General features: G+C 42.9%; 1 protein-coding gene across 3 annotated transcripts in view; it reads left to right on the top strand.

Moving 5' to 3' along the window:
• Positions 1–26,549, top strand: part of klf12b (Kruppel-like factor 12b) — a 47,012-nt gene that overhangs the window by 1,191 nt on the left and 19,272 nt on the right. For 2 of the 3 annotated variants that reach the window (XM_044365762.1, XM_044365764.1), the window contains exons 2-4: positions 13,426–13,508; positions 19,874–20,417; positions 23,905–24,040. In XM_044365762.1, the coding sequence (XP_044221697.1) occupies positions 13,426–13,508; positions 19,874–20,417; positions 23,905–24,040 (763 nt within the window). Of the gene's footprint in view, positions 1–2,903; positions 2,963–13,425; positions 13,509–19,873; positions 20,418–23,904; positions 24,041–26,549 lie in introns of those variants that run through there. The other variant, XM_044365765.1, reaches the window with a different exon arrangement.

The raw sequence follows: 26,549 nt of genomic DNA, 5'->3' as shown, positions 1-26,549 counted from the left end.
GTGTTTGTGTGTGTGTCTGTGTGTGTGTGTCTGTGTGTGTGGGAGTGTTGCAGGGGTGGTGTCTTGGATGTCATCGGCAGCGCTCTCACTTCCAGGGTAATAGTCATTGGTATTGATGGGTAGCTGTCAGAGAGGCAGAGAGCCACCAGGCTGGGGAGAGTGGCCGGGGGCTGGCCCTTGGCTGTTATTTTCAATTACAAGGGACCGGGGCAGAGCTGACAGCAAAGGCATTTGTACATCCAGTGAGGAGGAGGAGGAGGAGGAGGAGGAGGAGGAGGAGGGTGTGTGTGGGGGGGTGGAGGCGAGAGGAGGGGTGGGAGGGGAGCTAGAGAGCAGGAGGGAGGGAGAAAGGTGGGAGGGGGGATGAGACTCTGGCCTCTGCTCCTGGGTTTGATGTGGAAACTGAGCACTGACCTCTGTGACTTTACCCCCGCGTTGTGGAGGGGCCCTGCCTGGCCTGTAACTGTGTGACAGCCGTAGGGTGTGTGTGTGTGGGTGTGTGTTTTAGTGAGAATTTCATCCATTTAAAAAAAAGAAGGGAGTTGGGTTATGTGTGTGCGTGTGAGTGTGTTTGTGTGTGTTGATGAGACCCCCTGCAGCTCATGGATGTTCAGCGAGTGAGACTAGTGCCCATTTAAACTCTCACTTCAGTCCATTTACAAAGGGGCCTTTTCCCTGTGCATGAATAGGCAGGCTGATATTACCACACATGTAGAGTAGACGCTGAACACTGTGCACGAGCAAGTGGCACAGGAACAGATCTGAAGTGTAATCTATTGGTGCTCTGAAACAGGCAACATACAAATATTTCCTGATTTTGGTGACCAAATCAGAATCAATGAAAGTGGTGTGATTGCCTGAAAATAATATCATAATTCTGTAATGTTATTTGCTGCAACGTTGGACCACATGTCCAAAGGCGTCATAGTCTACATAAGACAGTGTAGCTGCTATATGTATAAACAAATCTTCAATACTGAATCCTCAACCTGAATTGACTCTTCTGGACCATTAATGTCACTGACTCAATCAGCAACTCCCCTCAGCGCTCTATTGTCAGCTCAGCAGCAGTGCACGGTACATAACTTCCTTGTCAAAAATATTATTAGGACTGAAAGCCTTGGACACAATCATAGTGTAATAACTCTTAGTTGGCTGCTTAGTCGTTACACTTACAAACTGAATGTAACAGACTGAAGCAGCGACTGAAGACAGTCAGAATCAACGCGTTCATGTACTGATGTACGTACTGAAGTGCATTTGAATGATGATGCAATTGCCCGGCTTAGAAAAAAGAGAGCAAACCGTTTGAACTGAACAACACGATTTGAATCATTGAAGTGATTCATAATTTCCACTTTTAGCCGCCTATCTTCTCATAGCATTTTCCATGCAGTTCTTTTAAGCTGTCCCTTTCAATTGTTTGGTTTGGCGTCTTTAGTCGAAACAAAACAAAACAAATCATCAGCTGTTGTGCTCTCCTCAAGTGATTTCTGCTTCTCAACTGCTGGCTTCAGCTTGAGATGCTGAGTTTACTGTCTATCCCCCTGCTTGTTGCTGCTTTACATTAATAAACGGACACTTCGCAAATAAAATGTATTAGATCAAAAATCACGATGTGGTAGCTACATCCCTACTTATAATCCCTCCACAACCGCATCGAGCCTCTGCTGTCACTCAGATTCCTTCCATGGCTCAACCCCCCACCCCTGACATGGTCCAAGAGCTTATGATAGTGATCAGTGCAGGTGGGGGGGACTCAATTAAAAAGCCAATCACCAACGGATAGACTCTATCTGTCCGTCAACACCGCTGTGCCGTGCACATTTAATTGCCCGGCAGGATTCCCCCACTGAAGGCATCATCTGTCTGCCACAGATCACAACACATAAATTGGGTGCGTGTTGACAGATTGAATCTTTCAGTTAAGCAGTGCAGTGCTCTAGTATGTGCGTTCTACCAACATGTAGACTCACCAGCTTATTCAGGGAGATGTGAAATTCCCTGTATTACCCCTAATCAGCTGGGTTAACTGCTGGCATATTGACCGACTGCTGTATCATTGATCCGGGTGGGTGTTATGGAGTGTATCGTCATCGATTGCAGATAGACTGCAGCGCATGGCACTGGCTGGATTCATTTGGCCCCACCGAGTGGAAGCCAAGTCCAAAGGGGAGTGAGGCAGATTAGAGACGTGCATTGTGGGATATCCCGTGGGCTCTGGTCACAGAGGTGGCGTTCCATCTCCAGAGCTGTCAAACCCGGACATTCAGCCACAGGACTCTGCCATATGCAAAGACTCTGAAACACACACAGAGCTACACCCACCTACCCACAGACTCTTACAATAGACTATCATGTCAAGGGCATACAATGTGTGAAACAGACTGTACTCAAATAGTTGACTTTGTATATTGATAGATGTAGTCACAGATGTGGCAAACTGAATCGAGAAAAAGGTCATGGACTGAGATGGTTTAACATCCAAAACATCTGTAGTTATTTTCCTGTTGTTTCATTTTGAACAGTTAGACATGCACTGGTAATTAGGTTGTTAGGCCTCCTGTGCGTGAAATAAGATAAATATTTCGAGGTGATGGCTGTGGACTGAACTCCCCGTGCTGTTATTTCATCATGTCAGGAGATGACAAAATGTTCTCTCCCTTTGCGTTTTCTCTTGTGGATTCAACCTTTGACCCCCAGTGTCCAGCCCACGTTTGTTTACCAAAATTGAGTAAAGGGTGTACATGGAGTGCTAGAGCATGTGAGTTTTTGTGACTGAGGGAGAGAGAGAGAGAGCGAGAGAGAGAGAAAGAGAGAGAGAGAGAGAGAGAGAGAGAGAGAGAGAGCACGGAAAGTGTTGTGCAACAGCCAATGACTGAGTTTTGATAGTCTAAACACTCAACTCAAACAGAAAGAACTACAATCTAACATGGGTGATTACAGCTTGTCAAACATCAATGTGAGTATCTCTGGTTTTGAATTTTGAATTTTTATTGCATTGCTCTTTTGAACACCCATAAGGAGCCTGTTATTGTTAAAGCCACTGAGTAAATTTTTGGACAGACTCAAGAGAGGGAGGTTTTAAGATGTGTTGCCTGACCTGAAGTTTTTATGTTTTTTTTTTTGTTCTCGTAATGACGCCATCTCTAGAGTCGCACACTCAGTGCTTACTGGAAATGAGTCATTTAGGAGAGCTTGCCCCCAGACTCTGATTTAAGGTTGCTTCCACATGTTTCCATGGCTAGGATGCAAAGGTATGTCAATGTAAGGCCTGTCTATCAGTGGCGACGTTTCCCCTTTCAACCTATTTTACTTTAGCCAAATATGGTTTGTTAACAGAAGAAAGGAGAAAAGGAAGGAAGCCAAGGAAAGATAATGGAACTACATTAAAATGTTTGTGTTTTTAAACCACTTTTTTGAGCTGGTTTTATAGAAGAAGTTCCCTTCATAGAATCTTTTGGGATCTGTATCTCTCTAGCCTCGGAGCAGATTGTTTCAGCAGACCTGCTCGAGCCCGCGTGAGGATGCTGCACGGATCACTGTGAACTTTGTTTCCAGTTTTACCGTAGGTCAACTGTTAGAGGAGGAAATTATGTAAACAACATGTGGAATCCATTTAGGGGCCTGTGGCATTCCACAAGCTCTTTGGCTTTGACACAACCGAACGTTAGGTTCACGATATGGACCATAACTCTTCTGGAGTAGCTGCTTCAACCAGGTATCAGCATGGCACAGCATCGGCTCGAAAAGAGAGGAAAAATAATCCAAGTGATGGTGTGAGTAGATGAGTAATAGAGGTAAACACAGCTGCTGGCTTTTATTGAGTGGTGTTGGAGAGCTGGAATGGGTCAAACCAAGGGGAAAAACTCGGTGAGCGAAAATAACTGTGTGCACATTTGATGTAATGAGTGTCAGTGAGCTGGAATGTTTTGGTTGGTCCGTTATTGTCTGTTTCCATGTGCTGTGTGTTGAGGTGGATTTGCGTTGTGTCAGCACAAAGTGAGGTTACATAGGATAGGCACTTTGTGATGCTGCATCAAGAGGCTTTGCAACATATCAAACACTTAATGAAATGCATGTGCGCTTGTGTGCATGCATGACTCTGTTTGTATCACAAGAATTGGGGAAAAAAAAGGGCAGAAGGAGAGAAGAGAAAAAATAAACAAGTGTTTGAGCTGATATTTTTTTCTGCGAGAGTTGTTGACAGTGAATATTGTAGATGAGTCAGTGTATTGGTGCCCGTGCATTCCTGCATTCTACAGTTATTGTAAAACATCTAGGTCGATCTTTGAGTGCATGTGAGTGCACATGTGCTGTGATGCATACAGTAGACAAGCTATTGTGAATATGTACACAGTGCATATGTTGGGGGAAGGGAGATCACTCACACACACACACACACATTCAGGCATACAGTATATGCACTATCAGAGCCTGGGGGGATTAAAGGCAGTAGCCTACTCAAAGAAGAGCCCCATTAGGGCAGGAGTCTACTGTCATCCCTATAGGGGAAGAGAGGAAGATAGAGAGAATATGTGGGTGGTTGGTGGTGGTGGGAAGGATGCAGGTTATTGTGAGGATGCTAATCTAATGAATCCCACCACCCTGTTAGGGCAGGAGATCAGAGCAGGCTTTCACTCTGACCCTCCGCTTTAGTACGTAAAAAGCAGCTACAGTATAACCTAACCTTTGCATGAGATGAGCAATGACTTACCATGATTCACTTGCTCATACCTTAGAAATGTGTTTTCATGGGGTTTAATGGTAATGTTTACAACATTTGATAATCTTCTGTTTTCCTTCCGCTGTGGCTGTAATAGCATTCATATGGAAATATTAATTAGATTTACAGTATTTTATTTACTGTGAATTCTGTATGGGACTGTGCCCATGATGCACCTTTGTCAGCTTTAGGTGATTATAAGGTACTGCAGTGTGGTCAACCTAGGACCTGTGCACTGAGAGTAAATAAGAGATGGGAGCAGAGTCACTGAGTGCAGTCTTTATTGATCCACTGGTTCTAACCTCTTTCTATCTCCCTCTCTCTTGCACACGTACTGGTGCTAACCTCTTCCTCTCTATCTCTTTCTCTCATGCACGTATAGTAAAGCCATACAGCATTTAAACATGACAATAAACACGCAAAGAATATTGCAGTATCTTCCTGAGAAGTTGTGCCAATTACTCCACACATGTGTCCCGGTCTGCTCGGCTCCTCCTCCCCCCCCCCCCCCCCTCCTCTATGGTACAAGTGAGGTTTTTGTGTCATAGGCTATTTTAGATGCACAGCCACTGACCCTACTGCATTTACTGAGGTGAGTGAACGAGTGTGTGAAGGGTGTTCAAGAGAGGTCACCCGATTATGTTGAAACAAGAAGACCTCCTACTGTATTAGGGGCCATTTGGTGCCGTCTTTTTTGGGGGCTTCTTGAGCGCTGAACTCAGTCCAGTAGAATATTTTAGCCTTTCTCACGATTACATCAAAATAATCTTCAATTGGAAATAAACTGTCGAAAATGGTGTCACAAATTGCTTTGACTTCTAAGTCGAAGCTCACTTGAGTAATGCCACCTCACTTTAGAGCTGTCACGGTCACAGCTTGTTTAGCTGTTTCTCTGCTGCATTTGAGGCACATGATGCAAGAGGATGTCAGACTCTTGTGTTTACCTCTCTCTGGAGCAGGAGGAGTGTGTGTGTGTGTGTGTGTGCATTTTTGCGTTTTGTGTGCATGCTGTAGGTGTGTGTGGGTGGCTCCTTGTGTTGAATGGGCATCGATATTCTTCTTTGAGGAGCTATTGAGAGACAGAGTTGTGTGTTTGTGTTTCTGTGCGAATGTGTGTCTGTTAGATAGATATAGTTCATTGTGGGTGCAGGCAGAGGTCACTAGGTTTGTGTTTGTGTGTATGTGTGTGTGGTTGCCAGATTGTAGAACAGAGCAGGGGCTCAGGAAGTCAGCTTTATGAGAAGTGCATTTGACACACAGACGGAGACACAGACAAACCAAACAGCGACCGACTTTTCTTTTCGCTTTGAGTGTTACCTCTCAAAATAAATAGCCTCTTCATTTCTCACAGTTTCACAAGACCTGAAAAGGGACGGAGGTGGTATTGGCGGAGGAGGGGAGCTTTCGCACAGACAAAAAGTCACAGAAAAATGATCAAATTTACAAAAGATTTGCCTTCTGTCTTTTTAAAAGGTAATATTTTACAAAGACGCGTTGAGTTCTTATCATTACATTCAACATTTGAAGAGACTCCAGAGACATATCTGATTTAAGTATCATTGCAGGCATTATATTTAACATTCTCATGTTCTCACATCATTTTATTGATTTAAATGAATGTGTTTGGGTGGACTTTTAAAATGTATGCGAGTGCCACTATGTGAGATTTTCTCATTGTTGTTGGTGTGTTTCTGCCTGCTGTTTGAGCATCTTTTATTAGAAACTGTACATTTGTTTTCTTGTGTAAACATACTGACACAGTTGCAGTTCTGCTGTACGTAGTGTCCACTCAGCAAAGTGTTGCTACACATTATTTTCATGTGTGTGTGTATAAGTGTGTGTGCCGGAGAAGGCAGTGGACTTGAGCTGCATCTGGCGACCTCATCCCCCTCATCCCGACAGGATTACTGACACAGGATCCCCCTGCCCCTGGCAGAAATAGCAAGGACCCAAGGGCAGTCCACCAGAATATGGGAACTTCCGTGGGCCTTGCTTGTGCGTTGTGTGTGTGTGTGTGTGTGTGTGTGTGTGTGTGTGCTGTCTGTGTATTTACATGGGTATCAACTCTCTATAAATGGAGCTGGTTTCCTCCCAGGTGCTGAGCTCCAATGGCTCAGGCACTAAGAACACGAGTTCACTGCTCTCTCTCACACACACTGTCTTACCTACAGTATCTGACTCTTCAGTCATTGCTCCAGTTATTGTGGAAATTTATATTAGAATGTATATTAAGGCACATTTTTGTGTTGTATGTGTACAGGAACTTACATAATGAGGTCATTGTGTAGGGGGAAAAAAACTGGCAGACCACAATGTTGCTGAGCCCATTTCCATGTGCAGATACTGTATCAGATCCCATGAACCTTTAACGTTACACGACACCCGTTCTGAATTGCACCAAATGAACTTGTTTGAGTAAATAAAAAGCCAACTGTCCACTATTATAAAGTATTCAATTTAAAACTTTAAAAATAATAGTCAGCAGTCAATGGAAAATAGTTCCACAGGGTGTCTGTTTTTCTAAACTGGCTCATGACCATGTTTTTCTTTAGGTTTTCTTGATGCTGGGTTTCAGCTCCATGGAGCTTGATTTGTATTCTGATGTACAAATCAATCAAATCAATAGTCACCCTTTACCATCCCCATTCAGCCTGAGCAAATGGTTTTAGTGTCCATGCTTGTCTCATGTTATTCTCCTCTGTGCCTTTGGTTTTTATAAATGCTTAGTTTTTTCCTGTGCATGGCATTTTTTGATGAGGATTTTGTTGATAATATCCGCCCTCACAACGAGCTTTAAGACTGGTCATGGCCTATCTATTAAGTGATGAGTCAGTGTGAGCGTCAGTATCGTTTTTTTGTTGCTGGCTTTTTAAATAAAATGATCCTTTATTATGTGTTTATCTTGTCGTTGAGTCTTGTGACGTCAAGAATCCTTTTTTCGAATTGCAGGCTACATATCTGAGTGCAAGAGGGAGCTCAGTCATTCATGTACACCACATCAAATTCAACAGAAAGTGAAGCCCAAATAGAATCAGACAGATAGAGGATGACATTCAGTTTAAATTGATGGGATCTGATAAGCTCCCCAAGTTGAGTTGTATGTCCCAGAGATGAAAACATCCAACACATGAGAAGTGTATTCTAGCTAATAATAGTTGTGTTCATGAAGAGAGCTGTGTTTTCCCTCTGTGGAACTGATTTATTCCCAGAGGAAAAGGGCAGGATGTTTTGAGGTAAAGTGCATCAGTTGAGTGCATCTCTAAGGGGTTTTTAACCCTAAAGGGAACTTTTTTTCCTCATTTTTTTTCAAAGGGTGGTGCACATAAACAGTGGTTTGATGCCATTGTGCTTATCGGGGGTTAGAGAAGTCCACGCTTCTATGAGCAGGGAGGTAGCAGCACTCTGCTCTCTTGAGCCCTGTTCAAAAATGTCCCAGAAGCATCCAAAAGACTTCGCTTGCTGCTCCTGCCAAGGAAAATACGGCTTATGAAATGGAAATTCTGAGACCATTCACAGAGTGCCAGGAATGATTCGAAAAAACGACTATGTCCATCTCAGTACATCCAGGAGTGAAGTCTTAGGGAAAGGACACATGCTACCTTGCTCACATAGACAAACACACACGTATAACCAGCATTGACACTTCATTGTTTACCTGGTACGTGCTAGAAAGCCATTAAAGGGGAACTCCACAGACTCTTTACCTAAAGGTCAATTTACTCATCATGGTTAGTCCTACTCAGTCTGAAAAAACAGTTGTATTGTGTCTTCTGTGACTCTGTATGAGGCTTTGTTAAGTCTGACAAAATAAATTATCAGAGGTTGGAGACAAATTTATAACTTAAAGTCTGTGTTACATACAGGGGACGCCACTTTGAAAGACATTTGCGTATTCCGGGCATTAAGAGTTTAACTAAAAAATAGTATTAGTTGTATTAGTATTAGTAGTTTTGGGTTAAGGTTGTTGACATAGGATCCAAGGTGTTTTGAGTTTTAGCCATACTAAGGAGTAAAAGTCTGAATAGCTCAGCCTCTGCTGCTTTAAATTTGGCCATTCTTTTTAAAAGTCTGTCTCTTGTGAGCCCACAACTTTACAGAAATGCAAAACAACCTTGCTGGAGTTCATCTCTAAAAGATTTAGACACTAGGGACTTTTAGAGTCCACTTTAAGTTCTTTGTCTGAATAAAGGAAAAAAAAAAACATTCTGTAAGGGGTTTTCACTTACACCTCCTAAAGAGTAACTCCATGTTAGTACTTCTATGGTGGAAAACTGTTGCTGCACTCACCTCTATGAAGGTTTATGTCTGTGGAACCTCTGACCACACCAAGTGCCATTATTTGCCTGGGCGCAGTCACTCCTTAAGCAATAACTCTGCAGGGAACGAATGGGCTCTCAAGACCAGAATAAGGGCAACAGGATGAGGTCATGAACACGCACAGCTTAATATGAAGCAGACTGAGGTTGAGACTGAAAATCAGCTGTGATTCAGCTGTGGCTGAATTGCTTTGAATATGTTTTTTTTTTTAAATAAACCTTTATTTACCACAGTCAACTCTAACTAAACTGCAAAAGTGTCACGCTGCCAATTATCTTTTTCTAGAAAATGTACCTGTCTAATGAGTATGTTGTGAATGTACTCAGCTTTGACTTCTTTTCTAAAAGTTGCTGCGCTGAGCGACTGAAAAGAGAGGAAGTGGAGGAGTGTGCTGGTGGGCTAGCAGTTGTAGGCTGGTTATCAGGCCAATGTGTCACATTGGGGTGTCTAGGGGCACAGAAGAGGGAAGTGAGCCACAGCGAAGAGTCCAGCGGCGCACAATACAGGCAAAACACAGGAAATACTCATTTCACGTCACCTACAGCTCTGTTTTTTTATGCATTTGCACTTATAGCACTAGTTAATCATTTGTTTAGGATACACAATGTTTTTACTTGCTTTTTTCCCTCTCTTGCATTCCTTTTTTCTTTCTCTCCTCTCTTCGGTAGAGGACCGGGTGGGAGGGGGGTCTGTTGGCATTCTTGCACCGTGTGCTTTGCGCTCGACCGGGCCTTGGCTCCGGTCCATATCCCCTCTCTACCCTCTCTCGCTTCTCTGACTCCCGCCTCTCCTCCCCACTGAACACCCTTCCCCCCCTCCTCAACCTCTTCAACTCCCCTCGGTTGCTTCCCTAACCACTGTTCCTGCCAGGAACTCTGTGCTCTTCAACAAACCCCCCTTGCACGCCCCCTCCCCACACTCACTCCTCTTGCTATCACCTTCCTTAATCCTTCCTCATGTATCTCCCATAATTCACTCCCTGCTTCCTTTCCCCCTCAACCTTTTCCATCTCTCTTCTATCCCAGCCCGTGGCAGCAGGTCCAGCCTCTGTGACACAGATGCACCCAGTTGCTCTGGGCGCTCGACATGGGAACAAAGCTTTGGCGGGGCCCGTCTGTTACAGTCTGTTTCAGGGTGTGTGGTGTTCCTATGTGTGTGAGCATGCGTGCAAGTAAATGCATATGAGTGAGAGAGAGAGATGAGAGGTAAAGCAGAGATAGTACACACACAGCCAGATATTAAATTTGGTTTCATGAGTTTATTCAAGCTTAACTTTCACCTAAAGAAACAATGTTTCATTGCTTTGAAAGCGAACACCCGGAGACAGTATTAAGCAGGATCTGTCTTCACACTTGCATGTGCTGAGAGAACATGGATTCACAGTGATGTACACCACCCACTCAACCAACACACACCTTTGAGCTTTTCTTCCAATCAAAGTACTTCCTGTTTAAACCTCATTACTAAACAATGAACGGGGAATTCGACATTTATATCATCCACAGTGTCTGTATACTGGTAGCACAGGAAAGCTAAAGGGCACAACAAGAATATTGCAAACTGAGTCTTGTTAGATTTTTTTTTTCACACATTTTCCTTTTGAAATATTTTGGCTCTGTGTGGACGTGCATGTGTGTGGTATGAGTGGATGATGTCACTGGTATATGCGGTCTCAGAAGATCAGAGGTTTTCTCAAGAGGTTTGTCACCTCTAATTGATCCAGCTAGTCTGTTCAGGGTTGGCTTGGCTGGGCTTTATTCTTCCACTCCAGCTAGTTGATATTGCTTCTGTCAGCACAGCGCTGATAGCCATCAGGGAACTGGGTGATAGTGGACCTGAGGTCATAGATACAGATATGTGGTGGGAGATTCAGTTCATACTCGGACATGCATTAACCAACGCACAAATAAGTCCTAACAGAAAAGTGTAGAGAGCAGCAGACAGAAATATGTATATTTTATGCATTTTAGCTGCTAGAACTGGCCTCAATCCTCACCTGCTCCCTCTACCTTTTTTTTCTGAGAGATTTTGGTGGGGACTGGAGGGTGGGTAGGACAGAGAAATGAGATGCCTTAACACTCTGCTGCCCTCCTCTCTCCATCCAACTCCCCCACACACCTGGGATGGCTATTTCATTTCAGAGTGCAGCAAATGGAAAGGTGATCTTAATCTACCCTGTTTCCCTCTAACCCCCCCACCCCCCCTCTCTCCATCTCCCACACACAGAGCCTCACACTGCTGATGGACAGAACACTGCAGGTTGCCTGAGCCTGCCACCAGCAGACCCTATTTAGTGATGGAGAGCACTGGATACATATTGGTTTATTACCTTGAACAAATTCTCCTCATTTCAAACTCAACTCTGCTCATATTGTTATTGTTTTTGTTTTCTGATCCTCAAGTGTCAACTGGCACAAATTCCTTTTATGGAAGGGAAAGCAGTTGACTTTGGTGAAAGTGTGTTGACCTCCTCAATACACAGCACCTCTCTGTTAGCTCATTACTCTGTGTTAGGTCTTGCTCACTGCTGTTAGCTCTTTGGTCATTACAGTCACAAGCAGAGGTATGCACTAGCCATTGATTTCCTATGAATAGCCTGCTGCAAGCCAGTTCATTATGAAGGTGCTCACAAACCACTGGATTAACTGGACTGTAGACACATTGGGAAAGGCTGTTTCCCAATGTGAAATGCTTTCCAGAAATGCACAATTCTCACTGTGCCATGCTGTGCACAATTCAAGTTATTTTGATTTTTTCCCCCCAGTAATAGGAGTGCACACAATACACATAGAGGATGAAAAAGTTTGGATGAGGTAAACTTTTTTGAGGCTTGTCTTCAAAAAAGGAGAAGTGGATTTTACCCCCATGAGAAAATCAAGATTTTATCTGAAATGTCTCCTTCTGGAAAATATATATTTTTCTTCTCTGAGGAGGAGAAGCAGCATCTACCAGAATGATGGTCAACCTGAGGAAAACAAACCACCTCTCTTAGTGCACTCCTCTCTCTTCTTCTCCTCAACACATGGCTCGAGGCTGGACTGAGGCTGCAACTCCACCCGCCCAACCGTTGCTATGCAACGCTATCTGGGCCTACCAAGACCTGAAGCCGAAGGACATCCTGGACAACAATACAATAGCAGCACAGCCAGGGTACCTGAGGGACTTAGACCTGAGAGGCGAGATCTGGGGGGTTGCAGATTGTGGGAGTAAATCCTCCCTCTTTCTCTACCTCCATCACACACACAAACACCGACAGGATTAGCCTTTTGCTTGAGAATCTAAGAGGTGGTGGAACAATATGTGGCATTAAATGGTTATTCTGTAGCAATTTTAAATGAAATCTTTATGAAGAATATTTTTTTGATATATAACTTGAATGGATTTTCCGGTGAGTAACAAATTTTGATTATTGGATTTAGGCCACGTGTGTGAGATCTGAAGTGTAGTTAGAATGTCAGGCAATCAGTTACAGAGAAAGAATATATGTCATTCATGATTGGCTGAGCTCTTTTTTTCTCCACAAGAGTGGTCACAACGGCCGCGGTGCTGCTGACTGCAGGATAGGGCCGCACGTCCTGCTGCTGGTGCCAGCAGTGGAGAGTAATAGAGATGTTTAGAGTCTATTTGCCTTGCTTGCATTCTTCCATGTACTGCTGCTAAAATAATAAGAGGGAGGGTTACTTCAGGTCGGCCCCAGCTGAGGGATACGGAACATGCATTGTTGCCATTGGCTCCATCTGAGTATCCCTCTTAAAGCCATAGCACGGGGCTGAGGAGCAGGGCATTACTGCCCACTGTACAAAGGCACAGCGCACAGAGGCAGCAGAGGGGAGGATGAATGTTAAGATGTGCTCTGCGTTTTTGTGTGTGTTTGCATGTGTGTAAGTGTCATATATTGTGTATCTGCAAGGTGGAAAAGCCAGCTGATGACATGCTTGTTTACTGTACATTAACACTGCACAATAATTTATTTTATTATTATATCAATGGTCAAAGAGGAAACATTGTCAAATTGTGGTGTTGCCATTGCTGTTGAGTAACTGTATATCAAAGCCAGTATTTGTATTCCATTGAAATCTAAAGAGGATTTTATTCAGTATTATGAAGTGTTATTAGCCCTTCAGCAGCCCACCAGGCTACTGAAAATCTTTATTATGTTGAAGAGGTAGTCATGCTGTGCACTGACTGAGTTTACACAGTTTGTGTGCATCTTTTGTCTGTCAGCTTCTGATGGTTTTGAAACATGAGTTTGTGTCTATTTAATATGTGTTTATTTCTCAGTGGGTGCAAGCACAACATTGTAGATATCCAACAAGTGAGTGTGGGACCTGCTTAGTCATGCTGAAACACCCGTCTTACACCTCCTCTGTGTCCCTTCACAGGCAGCCTAAGAAACAGGATGTTAATGCTTGACGGAATGCCTGCAGTCCGAGTCAAAGCTGAGCCCCTGGAATCGGAACAAGGGGTAAGAGAACAGTTGTTTTCCAGACAATTCCCCTTTTTTTCCTGCTTTCCTTTCCTTTCCTTCTTTCCTCCTCCCAGCAATGGGCAGATAATCACTCCCAGGCCTAAGCAAGTGAGTGAGACAGTGAGTGTGGGGGCTAAGAGGAGTGGTCGGAGAGCATGGTAGTGAGCAGGAAGGGGAGAGCAACCAAGGGGAGGAGGAGAGCCACAGCTGGAGCAGGAATGCATTGGGGGGTTTCGGGGAGGTGACTGAGGCCAGCAGAGTCCATACTGGCTGGGGGTGATTGCGCAGATGTAGTCACTGCTCCCGGGGAGGAGGGTCACATGGGAAACTCTAAATCTTATCTATCTCGTTCTGTTCCTGCTTCTTTACGTCTCTCAATTTCCCCTCATCCTCCCTTGCCCTTCTTCCTCACAAACACACATGAATAATCTCTCTCTTGCACACATGCGCACATACACACAGGCAAACACAACACACCACACCATACTCTTCCTCTGCAAACACTATCACAGCTCAATCTCTTCCTCTACTGTATCTCGTGCATGCCTCTTCTCTCTGTTGTTTCCTCTGTGGTGTTTCTATCACTCAATATCAATTTATCTCAGATCAGAGTTAAATGTCACTATAGAAGCTTTGTAAGCATTTGTTAAGTTTGCACCAGCAATATTTTGTCTTTGCTGAATTAGTTTTGCTCAAAAAGCTAATTTTTGAGATTAATGTTCAATTAAACTGTGTGTATTGACCATGTTAGGCATAATGGAGGTATCTCACGCTGAGTTTTAATGGTCCTCATACAGTATCAGTGCTCTCTGGTCCAACATACCTAGAAATAAAGTGGTCTTGTTATGGAGAAGCTGTTGCTAGGTTACAGGGGCTTTGTGTTGCTGCCACAGCTGTGTGTGTGCAGTGGGTGCAGGCCACTTAATATTTGTAATCATGATGAATTATTGTTCAGTTATCATTGATTTCAATTCATAACGTATCAATAATTTCTTGGGCCCTGATACATCACAAAGAGCATCTTGTAGTAGATCAGCAAAGTAGCTTCTGTTGAGATGGACCAGAGAGTATTAGCACATGATAGATGAGAAGAATACTAGTTGCTCATAACCCATCAGGTAATACAGGTCTTGTAGAGAATTGTTTGGCTTTGCGTTGATAAGAATTGAATCTGTCTCTCCACATCTAAGGGCTCAACAGAGGAGAGCAGGTGGTTACTTTCTGGGTGTCTTGCTCTCATCTGTGGCTCAAGGGTTTTGAGAGCTGTGCTGCTGCGCTGCTACCTAATATCTGGGGTTTGAAGTCATTCTCCATACGTGTAGTGATGTCAGTCACAGACAGGATGCAAGTGCTGCAGCCCACACGGCCTTTGAAGTGCACTGAGATCCAATCTTGCCCTAACTGACTGAGCTTCCCTTTAGACGGCAGACGCAGACAGACAGTTTAGGCTGCAGCAGAAATGTGGTCTTCATTTGGGTGGCGGGGAGCCAAGGGCTTGCTGGAAATGGTCTGCCTCGTTAGACAATTCACCCGCAAGGGGCTGGAAAATCTGCCCCGCTAACCAGTATCCCCTAATAAAGACAATGGCATGAGGACAGAGGCAGGCAGGCGGGTCGAGCATATCTTTATATGTGTGTGTAGGTTTGAGCGCATACGTGTGTTGTCAAAATGAGAGTGGGGGTGGCTTAAATTTTCCATTTGTGCTGGTTGATTTGTCTGAGAACCTAAGCACATAATGCAAACTAGTTTCTGTTTTTCACTTTTGTGTAACACTACACACTCTTGTTTTGACCTTTCCCCCCTTTTATACAGGAGCCATAGTGAATTGGCCAATTTTAACAGGTTGTTAGTAAGTGGCTAAATCCTCTCTCCTTCAACAAACAGAAAGGTTATAATGAAAGTGAGCCTAGCACTTAAATAAAAAGATGGCAAATTATTTTTTGTGCAAATGAAGAGTTTATAAGTAAAAATAAATAAATAAATAAATAAAATCACATACCTTCAAACAGTCTTGGTCGGGTTTTAGTGCTGTTACTTCTTCAAAAAATCTAATTCAAGCAAAAACTACATTATACAAACAAAACTACATTGTAGAATTGGCATTGTTCTGATCATTCGCAGTTAGCGCTGCTTGATTGACAAGCTAACGTTGCAGTAAGGCAGTTGCCTTTTACAAAGCCAGCAAACAGCCTGCCTTTATCCACGATTTTTCTATTTAGGGTGTCCAATCCAATGCGTCGTCGCATTACTTCTGAAATGGTTTGGTGTCCTGATTAAATGTTCAGCACAGCTTGCTAGTTTTCTCCATTTTCCGTTAGTGAAAAGAGCAACAATAAACCAGTTTACTGATAGGGCAACAGGACATGCAATGGGTCAGTGCATTAGTCTGTTGCGTTTATTCACAATGAATATTGAATTTGAAAAGATCATTATCAATCGAGCATAACATTTTTTCTCAAGTAGTTCAAATTTCAAATAGACATGACAGCCCTGTTCCGTATGACTAATGGCTAATGTCAGCGTGCTCGATAAAGCTGTTGAACTGATGCTAACGTCATTGGGTCAGTTCAGTGACATAGGAATCTTCTTGTGCTAGCCTTACTCTAAGTCACAGATAAACATTTTAGTGATCATTTTATTCCAAAGTTAAGACTGCATGACTAGAAGACATGTATGATGTTTTGTATTTGACTACGTCTCAGTCAGGGAACCATATAATAACATCTGTGTGACAAACAGACAGGAAAATCTTGGGACTTTATGTGTGTTATTATTCTGTAATCATCACTATCTGTGACATAGACTCACTTTAAGCAATGAAACACATGATTTGTTGAATGTGTCTTTTTTGCTATCAAATGCTTTCATAAAAGCAAGAAGCCATTTGAAGAAGTGTAATGTGTTTTGTTACAGTGATTACACCACAGCTAACAATGTCTTAGCTGTAGCTGTTAGCCTCAGTATAGTCACACGCCACATGTAACAATTCCTTGTGTGGTTTATTACTTTTATGAAAGCAGTTTATAGTTACAAAAGACACCAACATTCAATAAATCATAGACATTCGATGATTAAAACTGTAACCAATCAATATAGTTTTTGACAGCTAACAGCTAACAGCTAACAGCTACAGTATGGCTGATACAGATTGATATTTGAAATCTGGTAACTATGTACAGATTTTTTTTTCTTTTTTTTCCCTGTTGTGTAAGTACATACACACAAAATCTTTAGCAATTTGCAATATCTGGTTACTTATTGTCCAACAGACATATACACTGATACTGAGCGAATATCAGCCTCAAGCTCTAATGCAGAATTCAGTTTCATGCACAAGTGTGTTTATATTTGCCACAACAGCTTTGAATATGGCTCACAGAGTTTAGGACTGAAACTATCTGTTGGTAGGAAAAACTGGTAATACTGCAACATTTTAGTAGCAAAAGTTAGAGCCATACTCTAAGATGAAAAAGATAAGATTTCTAAAACACTGAGATCAGCCTCAATGGGTCTAATGGCTTCAAAGCCTTCAGGCAGTATAGCTCCAGGCAGTCTGGGACATTCACATCCTATACAGACAATGCAAACACAGAGTGATCACAAAAGCAAAAGCAGCTGGATGAGAGCCTGAGGGTCTGTCATGAAAGGTTACATCAGGAGTTGATGCAAGAGAAGCACAGAGGACAGATAGGACATCACAAACATATATATTGACAACTGAGTGATACATCTTTTCAAATATTTTTTCAAGGTAAAGGCTTAGAGCAGCAACTTAAGCCACTAGCTAGCAGATACACAGCCAGGAACAAAGTCGCATGATGAGGAGAGAACAGATAGCCCAAGGGAGTGATCTTTAGGTTAAATCTAGGCTCTTCTAACAAGGAGGGTCAACAGTGACTCTATGTGTTGCTGTGCATTTTTGAGCGTATGAATCCTGTGAGCATAACACTGAACACAGCAGATTCTTTCACAGCAGTCTCAGTGTCAGTCACATGATAGTGTTGATACAAGTCCCCACCCATTACAGTTATAACTTAACAATCACCCCAAGATCATATCAGCTGTATGAGTAGACAAAGGACCCTGCAAGTAGCATTTTTCAATAATGTAGCATTGCATTAGTTCAGAGGAGCAATACTAAGTAGAGCATGCATCTGCTGATTGGCATCAGCTGCTTCATTCATGCTCCACTGTCAGTGGTTCATTCACTAGCTGCTTTGCTACCAACTGACTAGTAAAATCCAATCATATTCATATAGCTAAGTAGCACGGCCATCATAAACTTACATCTCTATCTATTACTCTACTCTGGTACCGTCACGCCAGTGCCTTTTGCTGCCACAGCTCCCAGCACCACCCTGACCTCCTCCTGTTGTGTTGAAGCTTTTGGTGTTGTTGACTTTACTAGATCTAGTATCATGGCTGCTCGGATTCTGAGAGCTCCCTCAAAGAGCAGAGGCTCTTCTTCCAAATATGACCATTTGCTATAAATGGTCAATTCCTTGAGGGAAGTGTCTCTTATTGAACTAATTGTACTACTAGAAAATAAAATAATCTGTTTCCATGAATGAGGCTTCACAGGACAACATAAATTATTATGTCATCCAATTTCCATGAAAGCTGTGGTTAAGTTTATTTACTATTGTGAGACTTAAAGCTGTTTATATTCTCATGATATGAAAAAAGCCCTAATTAAACAATGTGTTTTTTCCCCCGCAAAAACATAATTACATACATAAAGTCCTGAGTAAAACAAACAAACAAACAAACACTTATAATGCTTGGTGGGTGGTATTATGAAGCAGATCATAATGTGCTGTGAACCTTGACCGGACACCACTGACCCTGAGCTGAACCCCAACAAGGTCCAGAGGTCATCAGAGGGCATATTTCATGGGGTAGGGTTTGTTTTCCAACAGAGGGGGAGTATCATAGTGAGAAGCACTTTTTTGACTCATGGGGTCGTAACATTTCCTGTAGGCTGAAAACGAGTATACAAGTCTGGAGTAAAAATAGCAGACTACTACATAAAAGAACACACATACACACACACACACACCACACACACACACACCACAACACACACACACACACACCCACACACACACACACACACACACACACACCCACACACATACACACACACACACACACACACCACTCAGAGAAAATTTGTAATTCACCACAGATCCACTCTAAGCCAGCATTACATAAGGGGAAAGAAATGTGAGACTCAAAAACAAAAGTGTGGATGAAAATCCATGGTACAGAACATTTTTCATATCTGCTACAGTGGCAATCGGAGTGAAGTTTTTCCTTTAACTTTAATGAGATTTTCCAATATGATTAGTAAAAATCCTGGATGTGCTCTCTCACTAACTGTGACTCAGCCTCTGAAAAGCCCCACTGTGAGGATCAACACTACGCACTACACACTCTAGCACCCCTCCCACACTGAACATAGTGAGTCTAGATCAGCTACACCACATGTAACATGGTTCATTTGACGTTAGGTGAAAGATTGTGTAGTGTATTGATATCAAAGACGGTCCAAAGTTTGGGAGTCCGGAGAAACAAATAGTAGCAGGGTGAGTGTTGTTTTTCTACTGTGTATGTTCTCCATTATCTTTTCCAAGTAAACAGGTTCCTGAAACTTGTGCAGACAGATGGACCGGTTGTGTTACAGTCTGCTTGGTGTTAAGTGAAAGATGCGTTGAGGGATATACTGAGCCACCAGCGTTGGCCTTAGGAGGCCCATCGCTGAGAGACAGAGAGAGACCGTCAGGAAATTGAGCCCATATGATGTTTTTCCACCGTCACAAAGGAGATTTAGGAGATATACAAGGGAAGCCAAGAGAGCTGCGTTTCTGTGGGAGTGATGGAAAACAGGAGGAAAAGAGAGAGAGAGAGAGAGAGAGAGAGAGCAACCCACGCCAAGAGAAAAGACAGAAAGAGAGAGAGAGAGAGCAAAAGTAGACGATGAAAGGAGTGTGAGAGACACTATCTTTACTCCTGCATTTCATCTGCGCATGACATCATGCTAAGCAAGGGGACTTAACAGGAGGTGTGGAATGCTTGAATGAGTGTGAGGAAATTAACTGCTCCTTTTTCAATAAATGTCACTGCTTATACTGTTCCCCTTTGACATATCTCTATCGTACAGTATTGCAGGACATGAGTAGTGATATACGATTTGATGGAAAATGTATGGTAGTCATACATTAATTATCTTTAGACTAATTGTGTCACTTATTTCTTCTTCCCTTGTTGTGTGTAGCAGGTTAAGTGCATTTATAAGGCAATAAAAGGACAAAAATAAATCACTGGAGGATCTAACATAAACACTTCTTTTACTTCCACAGTCACCTAAAGTGCGCCCTTACTCTGCGATGGACGGCGTCCCCTTCTTCCTCAGCAGAGTTAAACCCGAACCTCCAGAAGACCTGCTTGCTCACGACCTGCACTTCCACACACAGACCGAGCCTGTCGACCTGTCAATCAACAAAGCCCGCCCCTCATCTTCATCCACCACCCTCACCATCACCTCATCATCTTCTCCCCTGAGATCGGCTTTCTCGCCATCTTCTTTATCGTCATCATCCTCTTCCTCCTCTTCTCCATCGGTCATCACCTCAGCCTCCTCGGTGCTCACGCCAGGCCCTCTGGTTGCCCCCGGAACTGGGATGAGAGGTCAGCCGTATTTGCACATCCTGCACTCTGTGCCGCCGCCTCCGTCCAGCCCTCTGAGCCTGCAGGGAGCAGGGAAGCTGGCCAGCCATGTTCACCGAATCCCAGTTGTGGTACAGTCACTGCCCCTCATGTACACCACTGCCGTGCGATCACCCTCCAGCCTCAACAACGCCCTCATGCTACCTCTGCTGGATGAGGCCAAAAGCCAGGGCAAAGGTGAGACCATGTTCTGGGAATGTACTCCATATTCATGTGACTCACACTGTTCTATTGAGATTTCTGTTTTCTTTTTATCATTTCCTGGAATACTGTAATTTCTAAGGTGCAGTTGCTTAAGTGCTATTAGAACTGCAAAGGAAATGATGAGGCATTATGATTCAGACTTTGTGCTATTGTGTAATGAATATTAGTTTTACATAGCATAGCATTTCATAACATAAGCTGTCTGATGTGCTTTCCAAGAAGCTCTGGCCTCCAGCTTTAATAGGAAGTTGCTCCACCTACTGAGAAATTTCAATTAGAAATAAATTATCTATGCACTAAGATAAAACAGATATATGTTGAATTTTCAGTTGTCAACTATCACAGGGCAGTTTATTAAAAGCCCTTAAAAGAATGAAACACCCTAAAACTTTAATTGGGAACCTTTTCAGGAATTATCCATGTCTATTTTGGCAGTTTCTGGGTCAAAAACAATTGATGCCACATATGGTCCATGCTGGAAATTAAGAAGTGGCTGTGATACCTGTGTGATGTGGAATTGATATATCCCAGTGACAAGCTGTTTATAGTGGTATATCTGTCTGCACAGATGTCCTGTGCTGTCTTTAGTCAAAGAACTCGCAGACACAACACTGTGAAGGCAGTGTGTGTGTGTGTGTTCGTGTGTGTACATGCTTTTAGAGACGGCCCCTCAGGCGACAATGCTTCCCCTTCAGATTGAAGATGAGGTTCGCAGGTTGAAAGGCTTTTCCATCTTTAACTGAAAGACATTTTGCTCAGCTGTCTTAAATAGCCTCTGGTCTCCAGGTTACCAGGGCCACAGTAGTTACCTTTCCTTCTATCAAGGGGCAAACATCTGGGGCATTTTGAATATTAGACCTTGCCTAGAACTGTGTTATTGGTTTTCTCTCTGGGTGTGGTTTTACTGCCAACCACTGGGAGTAAACCTACAGTAGGTGTTCCTGTCCAACTCTGAACCATACACAGGGCAACTGTTAGTTATAAAAGAGGTTGCTTCTTGTCACTCCCTGCAGGATGGACACACTTAGATTTTTAACTCACACCCGTGCACGTACATACAAGCAAACAAACAGAGATGTGTAATTAGAGCATGTGCTCAGACAGACACTTGGCCGGCTGGGTGGGGTGGTCCTCAGAGATGGGCGTTTTTAAACTCTGGATGTCTGCTCTCAAGGAGAGGAAAGGAAAGAAGGAAGGACAGGAAAAACAAGACTTGCATAAGAGGGTGTGGATGGATATTGAAGATGGGTGGCACTTAAACAAACACGTGCACGCACATACACAACGTGTCCAGCATGAGCTCTGTCCAGTTTTGAAGGCACCAAACACAAAGGAGATAGGATGAATGAATTCTGAATGTTGGGTGTGGTGGATACAGTCACTTTTAATAAGATAGCAACCAGTAGACAAACAGAACATTTAGCTATTTATTGCATTTAGTGTGACTTAATGTGAACATTTTCAATAAAAGTCCTACAGTGAAATTCAAATGAGAAATAATGATCTGTTTGCATATGAGTAGATATTTTGATACCACCTTGGCTAAACAAATAGGTTGTTGACATCAGGGGAGTCACCTGAAAGCCCCTTTCCCCCAATAAGAAGTTTAATGTGAGGATCAAGAGTTACCTTGTTTGACTTGATAGAAACCCAACAACCATGTGCAGTGATGCAAGTCTCAGTCATACTGAGGCTTTCAACATACTGTAGATACAAAAACACTTGCACTCACATCCACACACCCACGTGCACACGCACACACACACACACACACAGGTTGGCCATCCTCTTTAAGAGAGGGCGGGTACCCTTCCTTTCACTGCTGTCTCCCTGTCTCCGGCAGGAGGTTGCCATGGAAACAGGGCTTGACTGGAAACAACAGGAGAGAAAGAAAGAAATCCGGTGCTCTGCCCACCTCTCCACCACTCCTCCTTTGTGTCCCTTGCTCAAAATACCCCTTTCCAACACACGATGCATTTCTAACTAATTACAGGTTTTCCATAGGGTAGGCAGGCTGGTGACCACTGCATGTAGTCGACGACAACAGTTAGAAACCTTTAAAAGCAAAAGCTCCAACAGAGTTACAGCATTATTTCTGTGCCCCCCCTCCCTAAAGTAATAACACCATTCCTGCTCCTTACTCTATACCATTATTGTGTGCCATTATGGCTACAGTCTCAGCTGAGTGGGCAGAGGAGGTGAAATCCTGATAGCTTTTAAAAGCACTGGGCATACAGAAGGCGGAGATTGCAGAACTCACTGGACAATATGTTCAAATGTATTCAGTGTTTGTGATGATTAACTCTTCAGAAACAAGAATAGTTTTTATGTAGTTTCTATCATGGTGTATATTCTTGATTATACATTTTTTCTGAATTACTGTATTACTTAATCAATTTTTAATCCAGTATGGTAGATTTCCAGCAACTTTTCTTTGACAAGTAGTCTCCAGCAGGTCTTAATTTTTTTGACATTCATCTCTTGAGTGATACAGGATGTACGCAGCCGGTGTCCATGGAGACAGAGAGGGCAGAATGGCTGCAGGCTCTGGCAATATAACCAATGAGTTTACCAGGGGAGAAGTTGTCACAACTTGAGGAATAGATGTAACTTTGTCATGCAGTGGAAGAGACAGAGACCACTGTGCTCAATGGCTCAGGGGGTCATGGCTAATAGTATACCGGCCAGTCAAACGTTCAGCATTTTTTTTCTTACTGTGCAAATACAGTAGCAAATGTACAAACTTCAGTTCTTATGTTGTCTACAGGCCTTTTATGGGATACTTTATCATTATCATGAATATGATTCTCTGTCAGTTGCTCATGTAGGGGAAACAGAACTGAGTGCACTCATGCATGCACACATACTTTTAACCTGGACATATTCAGTATTCACACACACACACACAGACACACACACACACACACACAACAACGCCCACACAACAATACACCCAGCCCCTTATCTCAATGGTTGGAGGCTGATAAAGAATGTGTGTGTGCGTGTGTTTGTGTGTGTGTGTATTTGCGCATGCATACGTGTGTGTGTATTTTCATGCTTCTCTGTGAGTATGTGACTACTGGGCACAGTATCATGCTTGGCTGTTCTGTCCTCAAGTTGAGAATTCAGTTTGATTGACAGCTCCTGACTGGAAATGCCTGCATTGAGGCCAACTACACATACACACACAAACACAAACACACACAGCTATATACATACATATGTTAAATAATTGCAGATTTAATGTGGATGCCAAAAACAACAACAACAAAAAACTTTTCTGAAAAATTATTTTCAATTTATCCTGAAAAATGATGAATGAAATGACAATATGCAGCTAATTACCTCATTACAATTGGAAACACTTTCCAAAACACACAATGTGATATGCCTTATACGTTTCCAGTGCCGGTTCCAGTATCATGTGTCTGACTCCCGTGTCTGTATCCCGTCCTCACAGCACATACAGACCCCAACGGCCTGTCGCCAAGGCAGATCAAAAGTGACAGTGATGACGACGACCTGCCAAACGTGACCTTGGACAGTGTTAATGAGACTGGCTCCACGGCGCTGTCTATAGCCCGCGCTGTACAAGAGTGAGTATTATGATCAGCACGTGTGTGGGAAATGTTGAATCTCCATACTGACTTTTTCTTCTTCACTGACCCTAAAAACTCCATGTGTCTCTTTTTTTGTTCAGTCTTGTCACAGAAAGATTGTTTGGATAATACGGTCTTGATCCTTACACTCCTCTCTGTTGGTTGATTTTAGTTTGTTCCACTGTTAGTTTTTCTCAAACTAACTTTACATCACGTTACTAGCTGTAAAGCATAACATTACAATGTTACTGTTCATTCAAAAAAAAAAATGTTCAAGAGCAGCATGTTACTCACCTATAACATACAAAAAAATCAACATGGAAGAAGTATGAAATATTGGCTCTCCTAAGCTACATAATTGCAATTGTTCTTTTTGAGTAAAATATCTCTACTAAAGGAAGGAATCTCTGTATGTTTGTCCTTCATGTATCTCTTGAACTGTACATCCGATCGACTCCACACTTGGCGGGTGTATGGCTGGGGACCCAAGGGAGAGCAGTGTCGAATTTGGAGCAATTTGCACACGTGATACGTTTAATATTAATAAACTTTGAATAAACCAGTGATCAGTGAGCCGTTCTGCTCTGTGCAGGGCCAGGGTGGAGCATCAGGGCTCTGCTGACTGACTCCAGCATGTCAGGAAGAGCTTTTCATGAAGAATGGACACTCTTACCCCATGTCTAGACAGAAAGTGTAGGGTTAGCAGCATGTTTAGCAGATCATCAGCAGCAGTTCTCTTTATTTTAGGATGCACATGATTTTATTTTTAAATGCAGCCCTTATTTTAGGCTACTTAAAATGAGACAAGAACATTTATTTACCATTAGAGTATAACATATGTGTGAAATATGTTCACACCTTACATCATTAATTAGTATTAGTATTAATTTTTCTATGCTTTGAAGTAGCAGCCAGAGGCAATCGCCCAGTCTGAACAGGCACATTTTGAATGGGCACTGTACTAGTATGTTAATATCTTAAAAGTCATCCTCCTGCAGTGCTGGTAGTGCCTTTTGTTCTTTTTCTATTTGTCATATCATGGTTTTTTGTCTATAAATTCTAAAGAAATTTTCAAATTTAAAGAGGAGTTGACTATTCAAGGAGGAATAATAAATTAAAAGTGCAAGTTTATAAAGTAGATATAAACTGATTGCACAAATTGAATTGAATTGAAGTACAATGTAAAAAACTGACAGCCACTGCAGAGTTCAGAGTACAAATGTCTAAAATATTCCCCTCCCCAATATCATTTACATATAAAACTAGTTTGAGACCTAGTAATGCATTTCTGTGTGGTTTTGTAACTGCGTTTCCACATTTGGATGATTCTGCGTGGGTGTGCATCTATATGCCTCAGACATACTTTATGCCCTGTTCGGCCTACAGACATCACAACTCCTGTGGTGCCAGTCCATCTGTGATGAGTGAAAAGACTTCCCCCTCCAGTGGATGACAGCTTACAGTATCCTGATCATAAGCAGGAAATCAGATGCAGAGAAACATTTGGCTTGGCCCTGCCCTCCTCCCCTGCCGCCCATAAACCAAGACCAGTCATAACTAGCAGCCTGGCCAGACTCAAGTCAATGCCCATAGGACTGTTATTTAGACTAACTGTAAGGAAAGTATTCCAGGACTGCGTGAGAATCCTGCTAATGATGTAGGAACATTAATAAGGCTGAGCACAACGGTAGCCTTACCTCAAATGGCTTAGCATATGGGGTGCAAGACATTGTATTGGTTGTTTGTGTGCTGCTGGCAGTGTGAACATCTACAGTTATGAAACTAAATGGATTATTGTGGTGGCACTGTGTGAAAAAATTGTGGTAAAAACTAGTTTCTAGTGTGCTTGTGCAGTGGTACAAGCAGAGGTTGCCATGTTTTAGAGAAGACACACATACACATAGACTCACTGGAGGACTCAGGTTTCGATGCAGGTTATTGAAAGGGACAGGCGTGCCCCTGAGTGCCACACGTGGGCACCGGGTGGTCAGAGGAGAACAGAGGTTGGCAGGACCCAACCTTTCACTGCCCAAGCTTTCACTATGGAGATAAATCACCAGCCAGGCTTAGCAATGCCCTGCCAGGGCCTGCCCACACTCACTTCTCTGTGTGCAAAGTGCAGACTGTGCTGTGTGGAAACTGCACTCCTTGTGTGTGTGTGTGTGTGGGACTATGCGTGTGAATAAGTATGTGTGCGCGTCTGTGACTATTAATCCTTGGGTGTATATGCGTTAGCACTGTATGCATGCACGTGTTTCTGCACAGTGGACAGAACAGCTGGTTCCAGAAGGAGGTCAGCCATTGTCAACAGGAACACAGACTTGCATGTTTATCTGTGTAAAACAAAGCAGTCTGTAGTCTTCTTGAGTTACATGCAGGTTTTGCCACATAGAGGAAGAATGTGCATTCTGTATTGACACAACACATGCGCTCTGTGGACATCTGCACTGGAACAGAAGCCGACAACAGCACTACTTTGAAACATATCAGTCTGTTGTGTTTCTTT

The sequence above is a fragment of the Thunnus albacares genome, chromosome 11 (genome assembly GCF_914725855.1).
Source record: "Thunnus albacares chromosome 11, fThuAlb1.1, whole genome shotgun sequence".
NCBI classification, from domain to species: Eukaryota; Metazoa; Chordata; class Actinopteri; order Scombriformes; family Scombridae; genus Thunnus; species Thunnus albacares.
The sequence above is the reverse complement of the archived record's forward strand: the minus strand, read 5'-3'. Positions and strand labels throughout refer to the sequence as shown.